At 31.7% G+C, this 25,072-nt stretch overlaps 2 protein-coding genes across 3 annotated transcripts; both read left to right on the top strand.

The window, feature by feature from the left end:
• The first annotated feature begins 14,364 nt into the window (after positions 1 to 14,364).
• On the top strand, positions 14,365 to 19,373 carry LOC120080521 (probable low-specificity L-threonine aldolase 1). Of its 2 annotated transcripts, XR_005482539.1 has the most exons (11): positions 14,365 to 14,658; positions 14,826 to 15,281; positions 15,971 to 16,082; positions 17,057 to 17,107; positions 17,401 to 17,472; positions 17,564 to 17,696; positions 17,852 to 17,910; positions 18,457 to 18,557; positions 18,727 to 18,793; positions 18,926 to 19,024; positions 19,141 to 19,373. XR_005482539.1 is itself a non-coding variant. In XM_039035208.1 (10 exons), the coding sequence occupies exons 2-10, from the start codon at positions 14,839 to 14,841 to the stop codon at positions 19,180 to 19,182; spliced, it is 1,080 nt and encodes a 359-aa protein (XP_038891136.1). In that variant the 5' UTR covers positions 14,367 to 14,658; positions 14,826 to 14,838; the 3' UTR covers positions 19,183 to 19,373. The 2 variants fall into 2 exon arrangements, 1 of the variants encoding a protein (XP_038891136.1); XM_039035208.1 differs by lacking the exon at positions 18,926 to 19,024 and having other exon boundaries at positions 14,367 to 14,658.
• A 3,318-nt stretch (positions 19,374 to 22,691) lies between these two features.
• On the top strand, positions 22,692 to 24,098 carry LOC120080180 (protein LIGHT-DEPENDENT SHORT HYPOCOTYLS 1-like). The gene has a single exon (XM_039034753.1). The coding sequence runs from the start codon at positions 23,295 to 23,297 to the stop codon at positions 23,853 to 23,855; it is 561 nt and encodes a 186-aa protein (XP_038890681.1). The 5' UTR covers positions 22,692 to 23,294; the 3' UTR covers positions 23,856 to 24,098.
• The last annotated feature ends 974 nt before the right edge of the window (positions 24,099 to 25,072 follow it).

Below are 25,072 nucleotides of genomic sequence, written 5' to 3'. Positions count from 1 at the left end.
TATACGATCGTCTAGATTTTCTTCACATCGTGTAGCGCCTGGAGCTAGATGATCGCTTAGCAACTGAACTCAACAACGGTTTTGAGCAGAAGTTGAAAAATTGGAACAGCAGCTCGGCCTCCTTCACTTGTTTCTTCAATTTCATCTTAATTTTGACTCTAATAACTCCAAATAAATTATAGACTCTTTTTAACACGTAAAAGCTCATCAAACAAGAGCCAATTACAAATTTAAATGAGAAATTAAAGAGAATTAAACAGCCAAAACTCAGAAAACCATATAAGTACACCAATTTCATATTTCTCATATAAAACACCCATCAAACAAAAATTAAATCNTTTAAAGCCCACACCTCCTAGATTCTCACCAGAGAATACCGAGGACTCTTTCGTGGTTGTGGTTGTGGGATTCAATTGAAGAACATCTTCAAAGGTAAGGTTTCCTAACCTTTTTGGTTCTTTTTTTTTATGCATGTTATATAATTTATTGTTTTCCTGATGCATGTACTATAAAATTTGTTTTTAAAAAACGATTGGGAATTTGGATGATCCACTTCCGCTATAATCTCCTTCACAGGGGTTTTTATACCACATTTGTCCTGATTGTTTCAATCCATATAGCGATCTCTATAACTTTATTGAATACAATTCTCGAGAATTTGATTTATATGTTTTAGATACCTTAAATTCTTATGGAATTCTCATATAAAGATCATTATCAAGAGATCTATAGAAATATGTTATGACTACATCCATGAGATGCATATCTAGACTTTCATGCATAGTCAAACCAATTAAATATCTTAGTGCAATTAAATCCACCACTGGAGAATACGTCTCCTCATGATCAATACTAGGCTTTTATGAAAAACCTTGTGGAACTAGTCTTGTTTTATATCTTGTGACCTCATTATTTTCATTTCTTTTTCTTACAAATACCCATTTGTGTCCCACGTGTTTGACACCTTCTGGTGTTTGGACTACTGGTAAAAAAAATCTAACGTTTTGAAAGTGAGTTTAATTCTGCCTTGATTGCTTCTTTTCACTGAAGTCAATCTTTTCTATGTCGATATTCTTCAACAGACTTTGGTTTAGAATCCTCATTTTCGAATATAATATCAATAGCAACATTATATGCAAAAATGTTGTCAATAACTACATGAGTTTGGTTCTATCTTTTTCCTGTCATGACACAGTTTATTGAAATCTCATCATTATCTTTATGTATTTCACCTTCCTCATTAGTCACGTCATGAATTTGTTCATGGGTATTTATATCTACAACTAAGTCTTCTTGGTTATTAATTATTTTTCTTTTTCGAGGATTTTTATCTTTGGAACCTACTGGTCTACCATGCTTCTGGCGTGTTCTAGACTCATTAGTGACAACTTTCTATGTTGGGATATCAGTTTTTTATAGAACATTTGCAGCTGGTATATGTGATTTAGTTACTTTCTTTGCATCTTTGAAAGCATTTGGTAACTAATCTGTTATATTTTGGAAATGAATTATCTTATGAACTTCAAGTTTACATTAATCTGTACGGGAATCTAAATGAGAAAATAACGATGCATTCCATGTAATTTCTTTTTCCAACTTCTCAATTCCTCCCTCTAATTTTGGAAAATCTGTCTCATTAAAATGACAATCAACAAATCGTGTAGTAAATACATCACTCGTCAGGGGTTCAAGATATTTGATAACTAATGGAGAATCATATCCAATATATATTCCTAACCTCCTTTGAGGACCTATCTTAGTACGTTGTGGTGGAGCAATTGGAACATATACTGCACATCAAAAAATTCTCAGATGAGAAATATTTGGTTGATGGCTATTGAATCTTATTCAATATATTTATTTCTCTCTGTTAAATAATAATGTATCAAATACATAGTAATTATATATATAAATTGAATCAATTAAATATATCATACATAATTAAATTCACTCTTATTAATTTGAAACATTCAAATTAATTTAAAAATTGATTCTCAACTACATCCTTTTGAGCTACAAGGAGGAACTTTAGGACTTGTAGCTTGAAGCTCCAACAGTACATGAATAATTAATTAAACTCTTTAATTACATTATCCACCATCCGTTAACTGTCGGACACTCAGTAAAGACCGATAACTGCACTTTCGCACTACAGATATATTTTTGTGTCTATTGGATATAACTAATCAATAGTAACGATGACCCTTCCAAATTGCTCATAAGTAAGCTGGGCCAAATTACCGTTTTGCCTCTTTATTTACCTCTAACTCTTAAGTCACACTGATCCACTAAATGAACATAGATCATAGTCTCACTATGATTAAACCTTCTCGAGCCAAGAGAGGGGTGGCACCACATTGTTCAGATCAAAATCAACCCTTAAGGGAGCAATTTATCTACTTACCCTGCTTCGGAGAAGGAGTGAATTCCATCTTTTGTAGCTAAGTTCCTAGTTCCCAATCAGACGAATCCCAAAATTGGTAGGCTTGTTGAGTCGGCGATCTGGCCACTCTCACCCATACAAATCAAAGGACCACCCTCATAGGTAGGAGTTCATAACTTCACTCAGAATTAAGGTCATGTTACCTATGGCATCCTAGTGGAAATGAAAGTCTCTATTATGAACGGCGTTATATAATGAGACTAAACATTTCGTGGTCCAATCTTATACAAACTCTTTTGTATAGAATATCCCCGCTCGCATGTCTAATACATGAATGATTAGGACGGATCATTTATAGCATTTTACAACATTTGTAACATCTACAAAACGGGCCATACTCATAGTGTCACTAGGATAGGTACCTAGCCTTTAATCCATATATTATAGACTATTTAGGTTTATCACTTAATATGGTCCACCTTATATGTCTCTACATACTGTTTAAAGTTACAACGATAACCATGGATGTTAGTTTATTGGTTTGTGGTTAATGCAACTAAAATATCATTATTTTCATTAGAAAATTGAATAAAATATCAAATATTATTAATCACATACAAGGTTTACAAACTAATAGAAACTCTACAAGATTTAGGGCATCAATCCCAACACCAATTATATTCAAATCATCAAGAATATACAATTATAATAGCAAATCGTGACTGTGAATTTTCTTTATAAAAACACATGGACATATTGGATTGTGTTGAATCCTTCTTTCAACAAACATCCACTCAGGCGATTGTAACTCCATGTTTGGGTTTGATCCCCTAAAATCTTGTAGGGTCATATAGTTTATGAATGTTTTGTACCAACCCATTATTTATTTAATAAAAATATATGAATATTTATTATTCAATTTTTGTTGCATTATCACAAACCAATAAACTAAGTTCCATGGTTATCTTGTAACTTAAACATGTATGTAGAGACATACGGATGTATCATGTTTTAATTGATAATTAAATGGTTTGTAGTAAATGGATAAGTTTGGATACCTTATCTTGGTGACACTACGAGTATGACCCGCATTTGTAGATGTTACAATTGTTGTAAAGTGCTACAAGTGATTTGATCCTGATCATCATGTGGAGACAATGTGAGCAGGGAATATCTATACAAAGGAGTTTGGATAAGACGGGACCATGAAATGAGTATCTCATTATATAACACCATTCTTAATAGAGACTTCCATTCATAGGATGACTACATAGGTAACAGCTGAACGTGAGTTGTATTTGGAACTCTACAACGAAGGAAGTCTTTTTCGAGATTCCAGTGGTGAGAGTGGATCGATCGTAGTCCGATTTTCCACATCTAGAAGAGGTCTAACCGGAGACGAATACACATAGGTAACACGATCTAGATCCTGAGTGAGTTGTGAACTCCTACTATGAAGCATCTTTTTGATTCGTATGGGTGAGAGTGGCCAGATCGCCGAATCATCATGCCTACCATTTGAGGATCGTCATAATTGGGGAGCTAGGGAATACAAGCTACACAAACGAAATTCACTTTTACCCAAGTTGGGAAAAGTAGATAAATTGCTCCCTTAAGGGCTGATTCGGGGCTTGAACATTGTGGCGCCACATTCTCTCCTGGCCCGAGAGGAGTTAATCATAGTGGGACTATGATTTATTGTTCATTAGTGGAATCAGTGGTAATTAAGAAGTTAGATGTAACTAAATGGGCAAAACAGTAATTTGTGACCCAACTGTACTTACGAGCAATTTCTGAAAGGTCATCGTACTATGGATTGAGTTTATTATCAATGGACACAGAAATATATCTGTAGTGCGAGAGAGTGCAGTTGTCGGTCTTTAGTGGAGTGCCCGACAGTTAAACGTTGGTGCAAATTTAATTAAGAGAGTTTAATTAATTCACGAACCGTTGGAGCTTCGAGCTACAGTCCAATGAGGTCCCCCTCGTAGCTCAATGAATTTAATATGAAGAATCAAGTTTTGGATTAATTTGAATGTTCTCAAAATTGAGAGAATTAATTATATATGATATAATTAAGTTTATGTAATTTATATATAATATAATTACATTATTTACACACTACAAATATAAAGAATTTAATGAGAGGAATATTGAATATGATTCAAATGTTAATTATATGAATTAGATTCATATAATTAAAAATTAATGTAAATATGATTTATATTAATAACCATAAGAGAGAGAAAGAAACTATAATGTTTATTTATATGTTATATTAACTATAATTTCATATGATAATATAATATAGTAAGTTAGTTATTATATATTTTTTTTTTTATAATATTTAATTATGAATAAAATTATTTATTATTTATTTTATTATTTGAATAAATTTTCTAATTATTTAATTTTTAAATAATAAAGTGGAGAGAGTTATAACTCCCTCTCCACCTTTTTCACTTATGCTAAGAAGTGATGGAGGGGTCTCTCTTTCATAACCCTACAAAAAAACAAAAAAAAAACAAAGACATAGAGTGAGACAAAACGTTGTTTTTTCTTGTAAGAGTTTTTTGGCTTCCCTAGTTTTTCCTATAAAAAATTCTTCCTTCTCCCTCAATCCAAAATAAAGCGAACCTACAGATCATGGACTCCAACGATCCAAGATTAATTGGTTAAACTCATTAGACCAAATTAATCTCCATTCATTTTTGGGTCACTCCACTAAAGCCCATAGTTGTACTCCCCTTATTGTAGATATAATATCTCCACATGATTTAACCATAATCAACAAGTCGACCCTTCACAAGTTATTCGTAATAACGGCTAGGTCAAATATTTGTTTTACCTCTGAGATTACGTCTTATTCCTCAAGTCCCTAGTGATCCTCTAATGAACAATTGGTTTGTGATCCAATCACTAAACCAAACTCTCTCAGCCCAATGAGAGGGTGGGGCCCCTTGTTCAAGACCTGGATTCAGTATTTAAGAGAACAACCTTTCTCCTATCCCTAAATTGGGTAGGCGTGAACTCCATCTTGCACCTTATGTCCCCAGTTATCTATCCGGTCTTACCCCTGAAATGGCAGTCTTATTGAGCTAGCCTGTTAAGCCAACTCTCACCTATGCAAATCTAAGGGCAATCTCGAATAAACAAGAGTTCATAGTTAGCTCAGGATTAAGATCGAGTTACCTAGGGCATATTGGTGAAATAGTCAAGAGTGACTTATTTCTTGGTCCTGATCTTATGCAAACTCATTGCATAGGATGCCCCCACTCCTCATGTCATAACATGTACGAATAAGGATCACATCGTATGTAGCACTTTACAACTCTTTGTAACAACTACAGAGTAGGCCGCATCCAATGGTGTTACCAAAATAAGGTACCCAACCTTATTCATGTACCATAGATCATTTTGACTATTTACTTGAACCTGATTCACTCTTATGTCTCCACATAAAGTTCAAGTACTCATACAATAGTCATGGGTCTTAGTTTATGGGATTTTGACTTTCATACAATTTATAAAATCAATAACAAGTATGTTGATTATAGAAAATGTTTATCATTTTACAAACTGCGAGTTTTAGGACATAAAACCCAACAGGAATTTGTGAATTTTGAGGAGGAAGACGATTGAAGAAAAATACAATATCGTATAGGAATCTACTTCAATCGTTTAGAGTAAGGAGTCTATCGTGTAGGCTTTGCAAATCGTGTAGATTTACTCACAAGTCGTGTAACCTGTTATGGAAAAAATAAAATATGAAAACCAACTAACCTCCCACTAAGGTAGTTAGAGAGAAAAATGGATTAATTATCTAAATAATTCATAATATAAATAAATGTGATAACCAACTTATCATATTATATTTATAACCTATAGTTTTAATATTGTATCATATACAATATAAACTATAGTTCATTTTCTCTATTTTATGGCATAATATAAATCATATTTATATTAAATTAACATCTATTTGAATCTTATTCAAAATATTTATTTCTCTTGTTAAATAATAATGTATCAAATACATAGTAATTAATCATATATAAATTGAATCAATTAAATTATATCATACATAATTAAATTCACTCTTATATAATTTGAACATTCAAATTAATTTAAAAATTGATTCTCAACTACATCCTTTTGAGCTACAAGGAGAACTTTGGACTTGTAGCTTGAAGCTCCAACAGTACATGAATAATTAATTAAACTCTTTAATTACATTATCCACCATCCGTTAACTGTCGGACACTCAGTAAAGACCGATAACTGCACTTTTCGCACTACAGATATATTTTTGTGTCTATTGGATATAACTAATCAATAGTACGATGACCCTTCACAAATTGCTCATAAGTACAGCTGGGCCAAATTACCGTTTTTGCCTCTTTATTTACCTCTAACTCCTTAAGTACCCTGATCCACTAATGAACAATAGATCATAGTCTCACTATGATTAAACCCTTCTCGAGCCAAGAGAGGGGTGGCACCACATTGTTCAAGACAAAATCAACCCTTAAGGGAGCAATTTATCTACTTACCCTGCTTCGGAGAAGGAGTGAATTCCATCTTTTGTAGCTAAGTTCCTAGTTCCCAATCAGACGAATCCCAAAATGGTAGGCTTGTTGAGTCGGCGATCTGGCCACTCTCACCCATACAAATCAAAGGACCACCCTCATAGGTAGGAGTTCATAACTCACTCAGAATTAAGGTCATGTTACCTATGGCATCCTAGTGAAATGAAAGTCTCTATTATGAACGGCGTTATATAATGAGACTAAACATTTCGTGGTCCAATCTTATACAAACTCTTTTGTATAGAATATCCCCGCTCGCATGTCTAATACATGAATGATTAGGACGGATCATTTATAGCATTTTACAACATTTGTAACATCTACAAAACGGGCCATACTCATAGTGTCACTAGGATAGGTACCTAGCCTTTACCATATATTATAGACTATTTAGGTTATCACTTAAATATGGTCCACCTATATGTCTCTACATACATGTTTAAGTTACAAACGATAACCATGGATGTTAGTTTATTGGTTTGATGGTTAATGCAACTAAAATATCATTATTTTCATAGAAAATTGAATAAAATATCAAATATTATTAATCACATACAAGGTTTACAAACTATAGAAACTCTACAAGATTTAGGGCATCAATCCCAAACCAATTATATTCAAATCATCAAGATATACAATTATAATAGCAAATCGTGACTGTGATTTTCTTTATAAAAACACATGGACATATTGGATTGTGTTGATATCCTTCTTTCAACAAACATCCACTCAGGCGATTGTACTCCATGTTGGGTTTGATCCCTAAATCTTGTAGGGTCATATAGTTTATGAATGTTTTGTACCAACCCATTATTTATTTAATAAAAATATATGATATTTATTTTCAATTTTTGTTGCATTAATCACAAACCAATAAACTAAGTTCCATGGTTATCTTGTAACTTAAACATGTATGTAGAGACATACGGATGTATCATGTTTTAATTGATAATCTAAAATGGTTTGTAGTAAATGGATAAGTTTGGATACCTTATCTTGGTGACACTACGAGTATGACCCGCTTTGTAGATGTTACAATTGTTGTAAAGTGCTACAAGTGATTTGATCCTGATCAATCATGTGGAGACATGTGAGCAGGGATATTCTATACAAAGGAGTTTGGAATAAGACCGGACCATGAAAATGAGTAGTCTCATTATATAACACCATTCTTAATAGAGACTTCCATTTCATCAGGATGACTCATAGTAACACTAACGGAGTGTATGGACACTGACGAGAGATGCTTTAATCGATCCAGTTGAACTGACGTATGTATCCGATGTCCAATCTGAGGGCTAACCGAGATTACACTGTAACACGATTGACGAGTAGTTAACTTATTGAGCATCTTTTGATCGTATGGGTGAGAGTGGCCAGATCGCCGAATCATCATGCCTACCATTTGAGGATTCGTCTAATTGGGGAGCTAGGGAATACAGCTACACAAACGAAATTCACTTTTACCCCAATGTTGGGAAAAGTAGATAAATTGCTCCCTTAAGGGCTGATTCGGGGCTTGAACATTGTGGCGCCACATTCTCTCCTGGCCCGAGAGGAGTTAATCATAGTGGGACTATGATTTATTGTTCATTAGTGGAATCAGTGGTAATTAAGAAGTTAGATGTAACTAACATGGGCAAAACAGTAATTTGGCCCAACTGTACTTACGAGCAATTTCTGAAAGGTCATCGTACTATGGATTGGTTATATCAAATGGACACAGAAATATATCTGTAGTGCGAAGAGTGCAGTTTGTCGGTCTTTAGTGGAGTGCCCGACAGTTACGTTGGTGCAAATTTAATTAAAGAGTTTATTAATTCACGAACCGTTGGAGCTTCGAGCTACAGGTCCAATGAGGTCCCCCTCGTAGCTCATCGAATTTATATGAGAATCAAGTTTTGGATTAATTTGAATGTTCCAAAATTGAGAGAATTAATTATATATGATAATAATTAAGTTTATGTAATTTATATATAATATAATTAAACATATATTTACACACTACAATATAAAGAATTTATGAGAGGAATATTGAATATGATTCAAATGTTAATTATATGAATTAGATTCATATAATTAAAAATTAATGTAAATATGATTTATATTAATAACCATAAGAGAGAGAAAGAAACTATATGTTTATTATATGTTATATTAATATAAGTATTATAGATAATATAATATAGTAAGTTAGTTATTATATATTTTTTTTTGTTATAATTTTAATTATGAATAAAATTATTTATTATTATTTTATTATTTGAATAAATTTTCTAATTATTTAATTTTTAAAATAATAAAGTGGAGAGAGTTATAACTCCCTCTCCACCTTTTTCACTTATGTAAGAAGTGATGGAGGGGTCTCTCTTTCATAACCCTACAAAAAAAACAAAAAAAAAACAAAGACATAGAGTGAGACAAAACGTTGTTTTTTCTCTGTAAAGTTTTTTGGCTTCCCTAGTTTTTCCTCTAAAAAATTCTTCCTTCTCCCTCAATCCCAAAATACTTTAAAGCCCACACCTTCCTAGATTCTCACCAGAGAATACCGAGGACTCTTTCGTGGTTGTGGTTGTGGGATTCAATTGAAGAAACATCTTCAAAGGTAAGGTTTCCTAACCTTTTTGGTTCTTTTTTTTTATGCATGTTATATAATTTATTGTTTTCCTGATGCATGTACTATAAATATTTGTTTTTAAAAAACGATTGGGAATTTGGATGATCCACTTCCGCTATAATCTCCTTCAAGGGGTTTTTATACCACATTTGATGTTTTCAATCCATATAGCGATCCTATTAACTTTATTGAATACAATTCTCGATATTGAATTAAATGATTTTATAGATACCTAAATTCTTATGGAATTCTCATATAAAGATCATTATCAAGAGATCTATAGAAATATGTTATGACTACATCCATGAGATGCATATCTAGACTTTCATGCATAGTCAAAACCAATTAAAATATCTTAGTGCAATTAAAATCCACCACTGGAGAATACGTCTCCCTCATGATCAATACTAGGCTTTTATGAAAAACCTTGTGAATTCTTGTTTTATATCTTGTGACCTCATTATTTTCATTTCTTTTTCTTACAAATACCCATTTGTGTCCACGTGTTTGACACCTTCTGGTGTTTGGACTACTGGTAAAAAAAATCTAACGTTTTGAAAGTGAGTTTAATTCTGCCTGATTGCTTCTTTTCACTGAAGTCAATCTTTTCTATGTCGATATTCTTCAACACTGATTGTTAGAATCCTCATTTTCGAATATAATATCAATAGCAACATTATATGCAAAAATGTTGTCAATAACTACATGAGTTTGGTTCTATCTTTTTCCTGTCAGACACAGTTTATTGAAATCTCATCATTATCTTTATGTATTTCACCTTCCTCATTAGTCACGTCATGAATTTGTTCATGGGTATTTATATTTACAACTAAGTCTTCTTGGTTATTAATTATTTTTCTTTTTCGAGGATTTTTATCTTTGGAACCTACTGGTCTACCATGCTTCTGGCGTGTTCTAGACTCATTAGTGACAACTTTCTATGTTGGGATATCAGTTTTTTATAGAACATTTGCAGCTGGTATATTGTGATTTAGTTACTTTCTTTGCATCTTTGAAAGCATTTGGTAACTAATCTGTTATATATTTGGAAATGAATTATCTTATGAACTTCAAGTTTACATTAAATCTGTACGGGAATCTAAATGAGAAAAATAACGATGCATTCCATGTAATTTCTTTTTCCAACTTCTCATCCATTCCCTCCCTCTAATTTTGGAAAATCTGTCTCATTAAAATGACAATCAACAAATCGTGTAGTAAATACATCACTCGTCAGGGGTTCAAGATATTTGATAACTAATGGAGAATCATATCCAATATATATTCCTAACCTCCTTTGAGGACCTATCTTAGTACGTTGTGGTGGAGCAATTGGAACATATACTGCACATCAAAAAATTCTCAGATGAGAAAATATTTGGTTGATGGCTATAAGCTAATCTAATGACGAGTACTTATGATAAGCTATTGGCCTAATGCGTACAAGTGACACTGCATGCAAAATAGCATGTTCCTATACAGATGTAGGAAGCTTAACTCTCATAAGCAATAGTCTAGCAATTAACTGCAAATGTTTTATGAATGATTATGTTAAACCATTGTGTATGCACATGCTACGAGTTCAACACTTATCCCAATTGACATACAATAATTAGCAAAAGTTTGAGATGTAAATTCACCAGCATTATCATGAACGAGTGGTCTTAATTAGTATAATCAAGAAAATTGTTGCTCTTAACTTAATTATTTGAGCAAGTGATCTTGCAAATGCAAGAGCTTTGGACTTTGATAATAAGCTCACGTGTGACTATTTGTTGGATGCGTCTATTAATACCAAAAAATATCTAAATGGTCTATTTAGTCAGTTAAAAGGTCCACATATATCACCATGAAATCATTCTAAAAATGCAGATGATTCAGTTTTCACTTTGACTGGTGATGGTCTAATGATTAATTTGCTTTGAGAGCAAACATCACATGATAATTATTAGATTGAAGAATTTTCTAGGTCTTCAATTGATGTCCATTTTGAATTCTCAATAATCTTCTCATCTTTATAGACCGGAATGACCTACTCTGTCATGCCAAATTAATAATATGTCTTGATTCATGAACTTCAGGTTCATTGTTGCATATGTTTCAATTACTCGATATGAGTATAATATAATCCAGAACATAAAGCAGACAACTCTTCTAGTAGTATACGTTTTTCATATGAGACAGTAGATATGATATAAAGATACTCCATATTATTCTCTCTATCAGTCTCAATAATAACCATTACAACGTATATCTTAAAAACTAAGTAGACTTCTCTTTGATTGAGTAAAGAACAATGTATCGTCAATTGTAATTTTTATTCTCTCAGGAAAAATAATATTTGCTTTTCCAAACCATTCAATTAGGTTTGCAGAACCTGATATTGTATTGACTTTTGGTCCCACATTGTCAATTTGGAAAAATATTCTCGACTTGTAAGTATTGTATGTGCAGTTGCACTGTCTACCAGACATAGATCTTCATTACTCATTTTTTAGTCACCCAACATATGAAAAATTCATTAAAAGAAAATAATTACAATAAGAAAAACAATACTTAGAATACACAAAAGTTAGCATCTACTAAGAGGAGAAAAAAACATGAAGATGAATAAAAAAATAAAACATTAAGTCTAAATATTTTCAAAGTCAAAGGAAACACTTGATATTCTATCAATTGTGTTGATTTTCTCTCAGGAGATTCAAAGAAGCCCACCACATCCAAATTTGTCATTATTCTGGTATGCAAAATTTACTTCCACATTTTTCTCTTTTTCCTTCAGGGATGCTTGATAGAGATCAACTAAGTGTTTTGACATACAATATGTACATGACCATTGCCCAATCATTCTGCATTGGAAACATTTATTTTCAACACTTTTTGAACTCTTATCTTGTGGATTTTTTCCTTTGTGATCATAATTTTGTGTGGTTTTTTTGAAATTTGAATGATTAGAACGACCACCACGAAAATAATAATTATTTCTTCCTCTGTCACGGTCACGACCACGACCATGACCTTGACCACGATTATTATTAAAATTCACAGCATTTACTTCAGGGAATGGTGTTGTCTTGGTTGGCCAAGATTCATGATTTTTCATTGATAACTCATTATTTTGTTCAGCCACGAGAAGACATGAAATTAATTCAAAACATTGTTTAAAACCTCTCTCAATGTTGCTATTGAAGAAGCATATTCGAGACATGAAACGTAGAAAATGTCTTCTCTAACATATCAGCATCAATAATTTTCTCTTCGCATAACCACAGTTTCGAACTAATTTTAAATGATGCGAAGTTGTAATCACTTACAGATTTGAAATCTTGTAGCCTCGAGTGCATCCACTCATGACAAGCTTTAGGAAGAATAATTTTTTTTATGATCATACCTCTCTTTCAAATTTTTCCACAAGATACGAGGATTTTTATTATAAGATACTTCATTTTCAATCTCTTGTGGAGATGATGCGAAGGAAAATCATAACTTTTGCTTTGTCCTGACTAGATGTCGTATTTTCAACTTTAACAGTCTCTCAAAGATTCATAGCATGCAAGTGGATTTCGACATCAAGTACCCATGACAGATAATTACTGTCGTTAATATCAAGGGCAAAAAATTCTAATTTTGTAAGATTTATCATGGCAACACTATCATAAAATTTTGTATTTCTATTAGAAATTTAATAGATACTAAATTTGCAAAATAACGTTAAATTTATTAAGTATAACGAAGAGGAAAAAGTCGACATACCTTTATGTTGTGAATTTGAGGAGCACAATGGTAACACGGATATCAATAAAATATAATATTAAAATAATATAATATAATAATAAAACAAATAAATATTTAAATAAATTCAATATAGTATATAAATAAACAAAATAAAAAATAAAAAATGTATCTAAATTCTCTACTTTCTCCAATTTTCATGGACTTTAGCCAATGTGTATATTTCAAAACCCACCAAATGCTACTATTTATAGACAATTTGGCAAGGAAGAGATGAATTATATAGTCACTAATAGTGTGTAATTTTGAGACACATGGACAATACATGCGGTAATGAATAAGTGATGCATGACCAGTGGACACTAATAATGAGCATCTACATTACACTTAATTTAACATATTTATAATACTACTCAAGTATTTACTTAATTCTTTTTACAAATAAAAATCATTAAATGAATGCAATTACTTATCTACGTAAATGATTAATTAATTATCTAAAAACATCTTAAATATATTTAATTAATAAATTAGGATTAATTAAATTAAGTTAGTGCAAAAGTTCAATTTTTTAAGAATTATGATTGATTACTTATTATTTTTTACTCAAATAATTGTTTAATGAGATTAAGTTTAATTAGAATGAACCAAAATATTTATAATTATAGTAAAATAACACTATCTATTAGACACTAATAGATTATTATCATCTATCATTGATAGATACCGATAGACATATTATTGATAGACTGTGACATTTTACTATATTTAAAAATATTTTAAGCAGTTTTACGATTTAAAACAAATTTTCTATTTTATATGTTATTTGATTAAATTTAATTGATGTAAATAAAATTATAACTAATGATATTAAACACTACTTAACTAAAATTAAATAATTGATTACAATAACTTAATCAACAAGATTTTTCCATAAGGATATGAAATTTTTCCTAGCATTCATGCACCTAAATATTTGTTTATTATATATAGATTCCTTTTTGTTCTGTTTCTTACCCACTCCAATATGATGATGTGGTGAGTATGTGGAGATCACATCAAATGATGTGGCACCAAGTTTCTTTAAAATTTTTCGTACCGTTGACCATACTTCTCTCTGTAATTATCTCGCCAGCTTCCTTCTTGGGGTTTTGATCCCTTTGAACCCTTCAGAATCCCATTATTCATATATATTGTTTTCTTTTACGTAGAAACTTAAACAAGTAGACGAACTGCTCACTGTTCCTTTTCCTCCTGAGAATTTGGATTAATCCCCAACCCATTTTCTTCTTCCAAGAAACAGAGCTCGCAGACAACAGAAACAGTATCGAAAACAGGTACTAATTTCTTTTGAGGGGTTTTTAAACTGCTTTTCAATTGCTTCAGATCATTTGACGAGATGGGTTTCTTTAAACAATGGATAAAATTTGTGAAAAATCAAAGATAGAATAGAAACCCCATTTTGTCCGAACTGATTTTTACCCGTTATTGTTTGTTTTATCAGCTTTCTTCCTAAAATGGTGACGAAGACTGTCGATCTTCGTTCAGACACCGTCACCAAACCAACCGAAGCGATGAGGGCTGCGATGGCGAGCGCCGAGGTTGATGATGATGTATTGAAATATGACCCAACTGCCCTCCGTTTAGAAACAGAAATGGCTAAGATCATGGGGAAGGAGGCGGCTCTTTTTGTGCCTTCCGGCACTATGGGGAACCTCATTAGTGTTCTTGTTCATTGTGAGATTAGGGGCTCTGAGGTTATTCTTGGGGATAATTCTCATATCCATATTTATGAGAATGGAGGTATTGCAACTATTGGAGGGGTTCATCCTAGGACTGTTAGGAATAATGGAGATGGAACTATGGACTTGGATTTGATTGAAGCTGCCATTAGAGACCCTAGAGGAGAGCTTGTGTTTCCAACTACTAGGCTTATCTGCTTGGAAAACTCACATGCTAAGTAAGGAGTCTAAGGACTCGTTTTCTTGGTCGTTTCTGATAATTTATTCTACCGCTACTGTATTTTTGTTAGTTTTAATGAGTGTTGGGATGGCTTTGGGAATAGTGCTTTTAAGTGGAAACATTTTGAATGTTTTTATTCACTTAAAACTGCTTTCAAGTTATATATAAAACATAACTTAGAAGTCTGGCTATATTATAAAACATAGCCCTGAGCTTTGCCCTTTGTTTTTAAAAGTTGCAATAGTATCCTTGACATTTTATACACGTTTCAAATTTACTGTTGGAGTAAAATTTCTACTGAGTGTCAAATAGAAATTGTTTGATGACGACTTAGAAGGAAAATTTGGATAGCCACACTGTGTTAGGTCACCCTGTTTCACCATTTCAAGTCCCAATTTCTATTTGACTTTCTTTAGGATTTCTACTTCAAGGAGTAGGTTTTAAAACTTTTATGAAAGAATTGGTATTTAGGGTTTTTTTTTTTTAATTTTAATTATTATAGTTTATTTTATTTTATTTTAAATTAAACTTTATTATTTGGCCAAATACCATGGAAGTACTTCTAATTGGCCACTAGTACTTTTCATCATCCCTAAGATCATACCAAACTCATTAGTGATTCTTTTGATTAGACCTTTCTTACTTATCATCAAGACTTCATGCTTGAGTATTTTTTCTATAATGCAGCTGTGGAGGTAGATGCCTCTCTGTGGAGTATACAGACAGGGTTGGAGAATTAGCTAAGAAGCATGGCTTGAAGCTTCACATTGATGGTGCTCGTATTTTCAATGCCTCAGTTGTATGTAGAGTGACCAAACACCTTAATAATAATTATTATAATTACAAGGATTGATGCCTTCTGGTATTTGGCAACCTTAATCTGCATCTTTTGTTCAATTGTGCTCAAAGTCGAGTGTTAAATTCAAGTTGCTCTTCAATCATCAGGAAAGATAATTTGGTCAAAAGTGTATGCACCCCTGGTTCTATAACTATTGATAAATATTAGTGATATTCCTTTTGGTTTGCCAATTTGTATAGGGTTGTAATACTAGGCAGGAAATGAGTTCAAGCTATAGTGGTCACACACTTAGGATTTAATATATCCTATAAGTTCTTTTAGCAATCAATTGTAATAGGTCAAGTGGTTGTCCCATGAGAATAGGCGAGTTGCCTGGATATTTATATCTAGGAAGAATAATCTGTATAGGGCTATGGGTGTACTTAGTCCCTTGGATGATGATCTCACTAAAGATGATGAATACATTGATCTGCATTTGATTAGAATTGTATGTTTTTAAAATGGGTGATCACTGACCAAAATCCTTTATGGCTTAGGGTTTAAGTATCGTACCATTTCTTGATTCAAGAAGCCTATGGTATGATATTTAAAGTGAGAAAAACAGATGTTTGTAATAGCTACTATCACTGAAAACTCTTGTACCGAATTGTTCTATTATAATTGATTCTTCTCCTGTAGATGTATCCTTTTTTTCTTCTTGTCCTTGAAATGATTTTCCACGTAAAATCTGTATTTCTTATATGTTTTGTTCCTTCACTTGTCATTTTTACCTTGCTCTAATAACATTTTGCATGCCTAAAGTTCAACAATTAACAAAGCATACTCCAAAATGGGCAATGCCACTGCATATGTATCATTTGGGGAATCTCTAGCCTTCACAGTTCACATGCTCAAGGAGTGGGATCATTTAGATTTCGTTTCTTCCTGAAACTTCATTGACAATAACCATTAATCCATTGCTTTTGTCTATCCAGGCACTTGGCGTTCCTGTTAACAGGCTTGTGCAAGCAGCTGATTCTGTATCGGTATAGTTACCCACTCTGCTTCGCTATTCTTAGTCATTTTCATTATTAAAATTTCATTCCCTTGTTTTGTTCATCCGTTTTTAAAAACAGATAACATATAATACTGGCAATTTCAAGGTATCTATTAAATCACCTGTTAAATCCAAAAGTTTGAGCTTGATAAGTATGGATACATTTAATATTTCATATACATTCCTAAAATTATCCCTCCTTGTCTTCAACTGAAGTGTAGAAGCATTGCTAATGCATACTTTTGTTAATTGAATCTCTGCTTCACTGAAATTTTGAACCAGGTATGTCTATCTAAGGGTTTGGGAGCTCCTGTTGGCTCTGTCATCGTTGGTTCAAAAGCATTCATTACCAAGGTATGTATATATTCACATTCTGCTCTTAAACTTGACTGCCAGTGCTTTTTAAGAACTTGTTTAATTAAAACTTTCCGTTCTTTCATTCCAGGCAAGACGGCTGAGGAAAACATTGGGAGGTGGGATGAGACAGGTTGGTATTCTTTGTGCTGCAGCATTGGTTGCAATACAAGAGAATATTGTGAAACTTGAGGGAGATCATGAGAATGCTAAGATTTTGGCTGGTAAAACGTCCTCTCTGGCAATTATATTTCTTCCTCACACTCTCATTTATTTGTTCTGGATTCTTCCTTGCAAGCTTATGGACATTGCATTTTCCTCTGTTTTTCTTTCCATGTTTCCTTTTTGGTGGGGGGGTTGTGACTTGTGAGCTGTGCAGATGGATTAAAGGAAATCAAAGGATTGCAAGTGGAAAGCCATTTGGTTGAAACAAATATAGTAAGTTAATTGTTTATACACTGCTCTTAAATTTTTATTTTTGCTTACATCAATCATTATTTATCACCCTCTTCTTTTTTCTCATTTTTCCTGCTATGTGATTAAGGTAAAATGATGGATGGACACTTCTCATCTTTGAGATTTCAACCTCCTGGATATATCAATAGGATCTTTAAATTGAAAACTTGGTTTGATGGATTATAAATCTGTATGATAATGATTTTGTTTTTTATTTCCAACTTTTGAAATTTAGGTTTGTTTACTAATAATCTTCTGTCATGTAATTGACTTCAGAAAAGCGTTCTTAAGATCCTAGGAAAATATCATAAACTTAGAAGAGTATTTTCTTTCTATAAAGGGAATTGTTATTTTGTTTTTGAAATCTGAGTATGATCTAAAAGGGCTCTTAGAACAGTGAAAATTAGACAGAATAGCAGCAGCCCTTTTTCTAGTTCATGCTTCAAAATTCTTTTTTCTTGCAGTCTATTTTCCAATCTATATTGACATTAATCTTTATGTTTGCTTTCCACCTCGCTATATTACCAGATATTTGTAGATATAAAAAAAGACTCAACAATAACAGGGGAAAAGCTAGGCGAAATCTTGGAAGAACATGGCATACTTTTATTGCCAGAAAGTTCATCAAGGTTCTTTTTCCTGTAGCTCTTACATCTCGTTGTTCTGACACTTTTGAAGACAAACTCGTGTTAGAAGTTTGTGATGGACACTCAAACGATCTGAACAAGAAAATATTTGAGATGGAACTTGGTTTACCACTTTGTCTAAAATATATATGCTAATATCTTGTGTTTTCAGGGTTAGAATTGTTCTTCACCACCAAATTTCAGCAACCGACATACAATACACCTTATCCTGTTTCCAGGTGATCAAAACTAAAACACCATCAAAAGCTGTTTGCAATTTTCTTTTAAAATTATATTTTTGATCTTTGAGCTTTCTTGTTTATATCGTTTTGGTTTTGATTCTTATGGTCAACTTTCAATAAATTATGCAGTTGAAACTTAACATAGAACACATATTTTGTTCCTTTTTTTGACCGGTGGATATCTCATATCTGAATGAAACAAGTGTTTTAACGTCATTTATTGGACGAGTAAGCTAAAGCATAAATGTTAAAATAAAACATTTCAAAGTTTGGTATTTTAAATGAAATAAATGTGAACCATATGGACTAAAGTAAAATTTAATTCCTCTCATTCTATGTCACAGCAAGCAATGACTGGAGCAATTACAAATGAAAATGGCGTGTAGATAAACGACACCCGTTCTCGAGTCGATGTAATTTCTCTGTGCTCTGTAAATAGTTTGTATATAAAAGATTAATCTCTGAAGCATCATTACAGTAAACTATCTTCACATTGGTGTTATGAACTTGTTTTAAGAGTAACTCAGAAGTTGTTTGTTGTTTCCCCCTTTATCAATGGTGTTTACTTTAATCAAAATATAATTTTGTGGATAATGTGGTGATTTTATCATCCTTAGCCTCTAATTTTATTTTGCTAGCTGGCCTTAGTTTTAACCTTCTAAGCAATATAGAATAAGAGAGGCCAGAAAATGTTATAGCAAATTTTTTTCATTGGACCATGTGGAAGCAGGAATTACATTATTTTTTTTTCCAAAGTGGATAAAGGAATATGAAACTTTTGATTAATGGTATAAGGATAGTAATAACAACAATAACAGTAATAGTAATATTTATTATTATTATTATTACTACTACTACTAAAGGAATCCACTAAATCTTGTTCCAACTTATCCCAAAGTAATCTAAAAAAAGCCTTATTCCAAAGTGGAAAGAAATAAGAATGCAAGAAGTAGAAGATTGCATTTCAATTTTCATATATACACACACTACAAATTTAGTGTATTAAAAAAAAATAGAGTAAGAATCTTTTTTATATATAATAAAGATATATATTTAACCAAAATACTTTTTCTTTACGTATAGGTAAAATTTTAAATGTCAATGTAGAAATATCAACTTTGATAACTATAATATATTTAAATTAATGAAGGCACAACTTATCTTTTTTCAAAATAAGTATAAACTTCTTATTACGAATATTAAGTTTATAAACTTCTTATTACGAATATTAAGTTTACTTTACCAGTAATTTTGTGGATTTTTTTTACTATATTCATTGGTTTTTCTACGTCATAATAGAAATATCGATTTATCTCTTGTGTCAATTTTCAATCAACAGTCATATGAAAATGTTGATAAAAATATAAAACCATTGATTATGAAGCTAATGCCCTCTTAAGAAAAAAAAAAACCTTCAAATTTCTGTTACATCATTAGTTAAGCTACCTCCAATCACTCTTCAAATTCGACTAACTCAACTGCTTAAAACATGTGTTATTAATCAATCTCATAGATTCACAATCTTAGTATTTATCTCTACAATTTTCTAGTATAGATTCACAATCTTAGTATTTATCTCTACAATTTTCTAGTCGTTATTATTATTATTATCATTTGAAGAAAAAAAATTAAAATGACTTGAAATGGGGGGAGATAATTAATAATATATTTATGTGTGGTAGGTTTTTCTTGTGTCCAAATTTGTACAAATCAACCAACCTAAAACATTTTCTTTTATGGAAAAATTTTTGGTAATAGAAGATACCTATGTAAATAGGGCACTAAAAATGAAGTTGTGTTCCCTATTTTAGGGTATTCCCCATGTTGTTAAGGGCAGCCCTACATCTAGGGTTAATATTTCCAGGTGTACAAATAGAATAGCCTGTTTCTTAACTTCTAACTAATGAGATTTTTTCCCTCTTCATTGATCAAAAATGGAAAAATAAATAAATAAATGAAATTTGGTGCCTTTTGGAATGTCACACCTTGTAGTTTGTAATTAATGTCTGATGATATATTTAAATCTCCTCTGTTACAATAATGTAGTATTATCAGTTTCGGAAATTAATTACTATTATTACTATTTTAAACAGTTTTTAAAACATTTTCTATTTGTTTCTAGAACAAAATTTCTTTAATAACTTATTTGGTTAACTAAATATTGTTTCTAAAATAGTTTCTACGTAGAGTTTAATTGTAATTAGTGGACAAATATATATATATATATATATTCTCTGAATTTTTCTGAGGAAAGAAGATAATGTTTAGTTTGTTAGAATTCTTTTTTCAATATAAAAAAAGGTGGGAAATGCTTTTGTTGATGTAATAAGTTTTGGTTGGGAGGAAATTAAGTGGTTGACAAAGAATTTCCCAAATATCTTGATTGATTCCCACTAACATAGTATTGGTATATATTTCTCATTATGTATTCTTCTAAGTAATTCACATTTCAAAAAGGTTCAATATTCACTTTTTTTCCCAATTTAATGAATTTATTATTCATTACTTTCATTTATTTGTTCTTAATTTGCATTTTAACAAAAAAAAAAAAAAAAAAAAAAAAAAAAAAAAGAAAAAAAAAAAAAAAAAAAAAAAAAAAAAAAAAAAGGAAAAACTCATCGTTTATGATTCCTTCCAACTTTTCTTTGCCATTTCCAATATATATATATATTGTTAGGATAGTTTTTAAGCATTCTTTCTTTGTTTGAAGGAGAAACATCAAATCATTTACATAATTAATATTTACACATTAGTTATCATGTCAATTTACGTAAATAATGTGGTAAACGATGTCATGTAATATCTTTCAATCGCGTCAATTTTCACTTTAACTTTATGATATTTATCCACTCAATAAATTGTTACAAACTTTAGAACCAGAAGTGCTTTCCAACCTTTAAGTTTCGTTATTTTGTTTATATGTTTTCAAATTGTTACATAGAGTTCTATACATAGTATGGTTTATTGTAGTTTTATAATTAATATTACTCAATGCATTTATTTTATATTCTTGCATTCAAAAGTATATTTATATGCGTTTATGCTCTTTTTAAAATAAATTACGTATTTGTCCATTAGTTTCCAAGACTCATTTTAAATCGCTATTAAACTTTGCGATAAGACAATTTTTAACTTAAGGAACAAGCTAAGAAAAGAAAAGAGAAACTACGGATAAATTCGAAGAAAACTGAGTCAAATATACCGACAGAGACGACCAATCAACTGAATCGCAAGCCTTGAGATATAATGCAAAGCATCATTATGGGGGTCTACTTCTTGTAGATTTCTCGTCCAAAACCCTCGATTATCTCAATTTGCTTTCTGAATTTTAAATCTCAATAGAAAACAAAAGAACCTTAAGTCAAACTCCTTTTAAATATCTTATTTTCACTTTTATCAAAAGAATCTAAAGAGTGAACTGATTTCATTCTTTAAACTCTTACTACATCCAAAAATTTCTAAATACTTAAGTATCGAAATACAATATGACAAATACTATATACAACTCTTCTTTTATTATAAATTACCATTAATCTATTTCTTAAATTACGAATTTATCATTGAGACACGTGGATATCAAACTAGCTCAATTAAGTACATCAACTACTTGATTAATTTTCTCAAATATATAGCCTTTAAAATATAATACATCATTATAATACTCTTCCCCAAGTGTCCTAACAACCTAGAAAAGTATAAACTCTTGTACTTACAAAATTAAAAAAAAATAATAATAAAAAAATAAAAAAGTTGTTAATACACGCGCCAAAGAGTGAGTGGGTGACAGCACAAGTGTCCTTTTACCAATGGTCACCATCAACTCTTTTCACTGCTAAAATTTGTCATTTTATGCCTATTTACTACTGTTCCCACTCTTAACCTTTACTCCTCATTTTAACCTTTAATTTCCTCTCTCTCCTCACTGTTTAACTCTCAGTTTTCTTTCACTTCCTTCTCTCTTCAAAAACAAAATCTCTCTCTCTTCTCTAATAATTTCCCCATTTCCCTCTCTTCATACCATAAAACTCTCTCATCACTCACCCTTTTCCCCTTCTATCCTCTTCTTCTAAGAAACACAATATCAAAAACAACCCCCAAAACAAAAACATGTTTTTGGAAAAGAAGTCATTTTGATCAAAGTTGTTGGATTTTGGGCTATTTTGGGCTATTTTTCTTCTATTGTTTTGGTTTTTTTTTTTTTTTAAAAAAAAAATTCTCACTTTCAATTTTATGATCATCAATGACGTTAATCCCTTTATGATCACCTCCCCCTTCACATTGTTCTTCTTCTTGATCATCTCTTCTTGCCATGCAAATTAAAACCCACTTCTTAGTTGAAAAAAGAAAAAAAAAAACCCTAAAATGAGAAGTGGGTTCTCTTCAAAACCCTAAAAGATGAGATCTTCCTCACACCGATAACAAAAAGTTTCAATCTTTATAAACGTTTCCTCATTTCTCTTTCTTTTTCAATTACTTTCATTGATATATATTTTTTTAGATGGATTTGTTTTCAGAATCATCATCCAATCCTCCTACTACTTATACCACTACTGCCACGGTCGCCGCCACCGCACCACCCACCGCCTCCGCCTCTGCCGCCACACCAAGCCGGTACGAGAATCAAAAACGGAGAGATTGGAACACGTTTTGTCAATACCTCCGGAACCACCGGCCGCCGTTGGCTCTTCAGATGTGCAGCGGCGCTCACGTGCTGGAATTCCTCCGGTACTTAGATCAGTTCGGGAAGACGAAAGTACACAACCAAACCTGCCCCTTCTTCGGGCTGCCCAACCCACCTGCCCCCTGCCCGTGCCCGCTGAGACAAGCGTGGGGCAGCTTAGACGCCTTGATCGGTCGGCTCCGGGCAGCTTATGAAGAGAACGGCGGTCGGGCGGAGGGAAATCCGTTTGGAGCAAGAGCGGTTCGTTTGTATTTAAGGGAAGTTCGTGATTTTCAAGCGAAAGCAAGAGGTGTTAGTTATGAGAAGAAGAGAAAAAGGCCAAAGCAAAAAGTTACTAATTCTTCAGCAACTCATGATCATCAAAATCCTACAACTTGAAATTCTTATATATATATATATATATAAATATATATATTGTGTATGAGAAAAGAATTGTAGTCTCTCTATTTTTAATTTTGAATTATTGCAAACATCGAGATGAAGATTTGAACCTTATAGAAGGTTTTTCTCTTTTTTCTCTCGCAAATGATCTTAAGCTATGTTCAAGTTGACTTTTTATTTTATTTCCATATGTTCTAGGTAAATATTTATGATTATGATATAAGTATTGGAGTATGTTAATCTCTATGGTATTATTTAGTAGAGGGTTTTTTTTCCTTCTTTTGATCTTGAGGTGATTTTGTAGATTTGAATCTTCATTGGTTATGATCGTTGAGCTATGTTCGGGTTAGCTTTCTTTTTTATTTTGATTCCTTAAATATTTTCAAATTGTTAATATTTATAATTATGATGAGAAGTATAGGAGGATGTTAATTTCTATGATATTATTTGTTAGAGATCTTGAGGAGATTTTGAATATGAATTGATGTTTGGTGGGTTTTTGTTTTTTCTTGAAAGGAATTATATATCCCAATTTAGTGGTTTGAATTTTTGAGAATAATATGTTCTTTTAAGTGCTTGTATATAGATCATATATGTATGAATTGAAATTTTTTACAAAAAAGTGAGCTTGAAGAATCAAGAAATTGATGAATGAAAAATAAGAAACAAATTAGTGTAAAAAGAATATAAATATTTTTGCCAATTTTATTTTCTTTCTGTTTCTGGGTTCTGTAGTAGAATCTAGGGCTTTTTTTTTCCCTTTCTCTCTTCCATGATCAGGAAAAGAAACAGAAGCAGTCAAAACTATTTATTAGGGTTGTTGTTTTGGCCTTAAAACACAATCTTTTTAAAGATCTATACAATTAAGCAAAAAGACAAAACCCTAGATTAATATATTTTGTTTTTCTTTTTCCTTTTACTTTACTTTCTATTATATATATGATAGGGTTTGAATTGAAATGAAAAAAAAAAAAAACAAAAAACAGAATTGTGTCCACTGAAGAGGGGAAAAAAAAAAAAAAAAGAGAGAGACAGCCTCAGCCCACATGTCTAGAAATAATTGAGAAACACTTCCCTATGGCAGCTATATATCTTTTAACATAATATTAATTACAAGAAAAACTAATTATCATTTCTCAAAAAAAAAAAAAACTAATTATCATAATTATTAAGGGCAGGAAAGAAACACAATCCCCTTTTTCTTAAAAAAAAAA

The sequence above is a fragment of the Benincasa hispida genome, chromosome 6 (assembly GCF_009727055.1).
Source record: "Benincasa hispida cultivar B227 chromosome 6, ASM972705v1, whole genome shotgun sequence".
NCBI lineage: Eukaryota > Viridiplantae > Streptophyta > Magnoliopsida > Cucurbitales > Cucurbitaceae > Benincasa > Benincasa hispida.
Note: the sequence above shows the minus strand (reverse complement) of the source record. Positions and strands in the feature narration are given on the sequence as shown.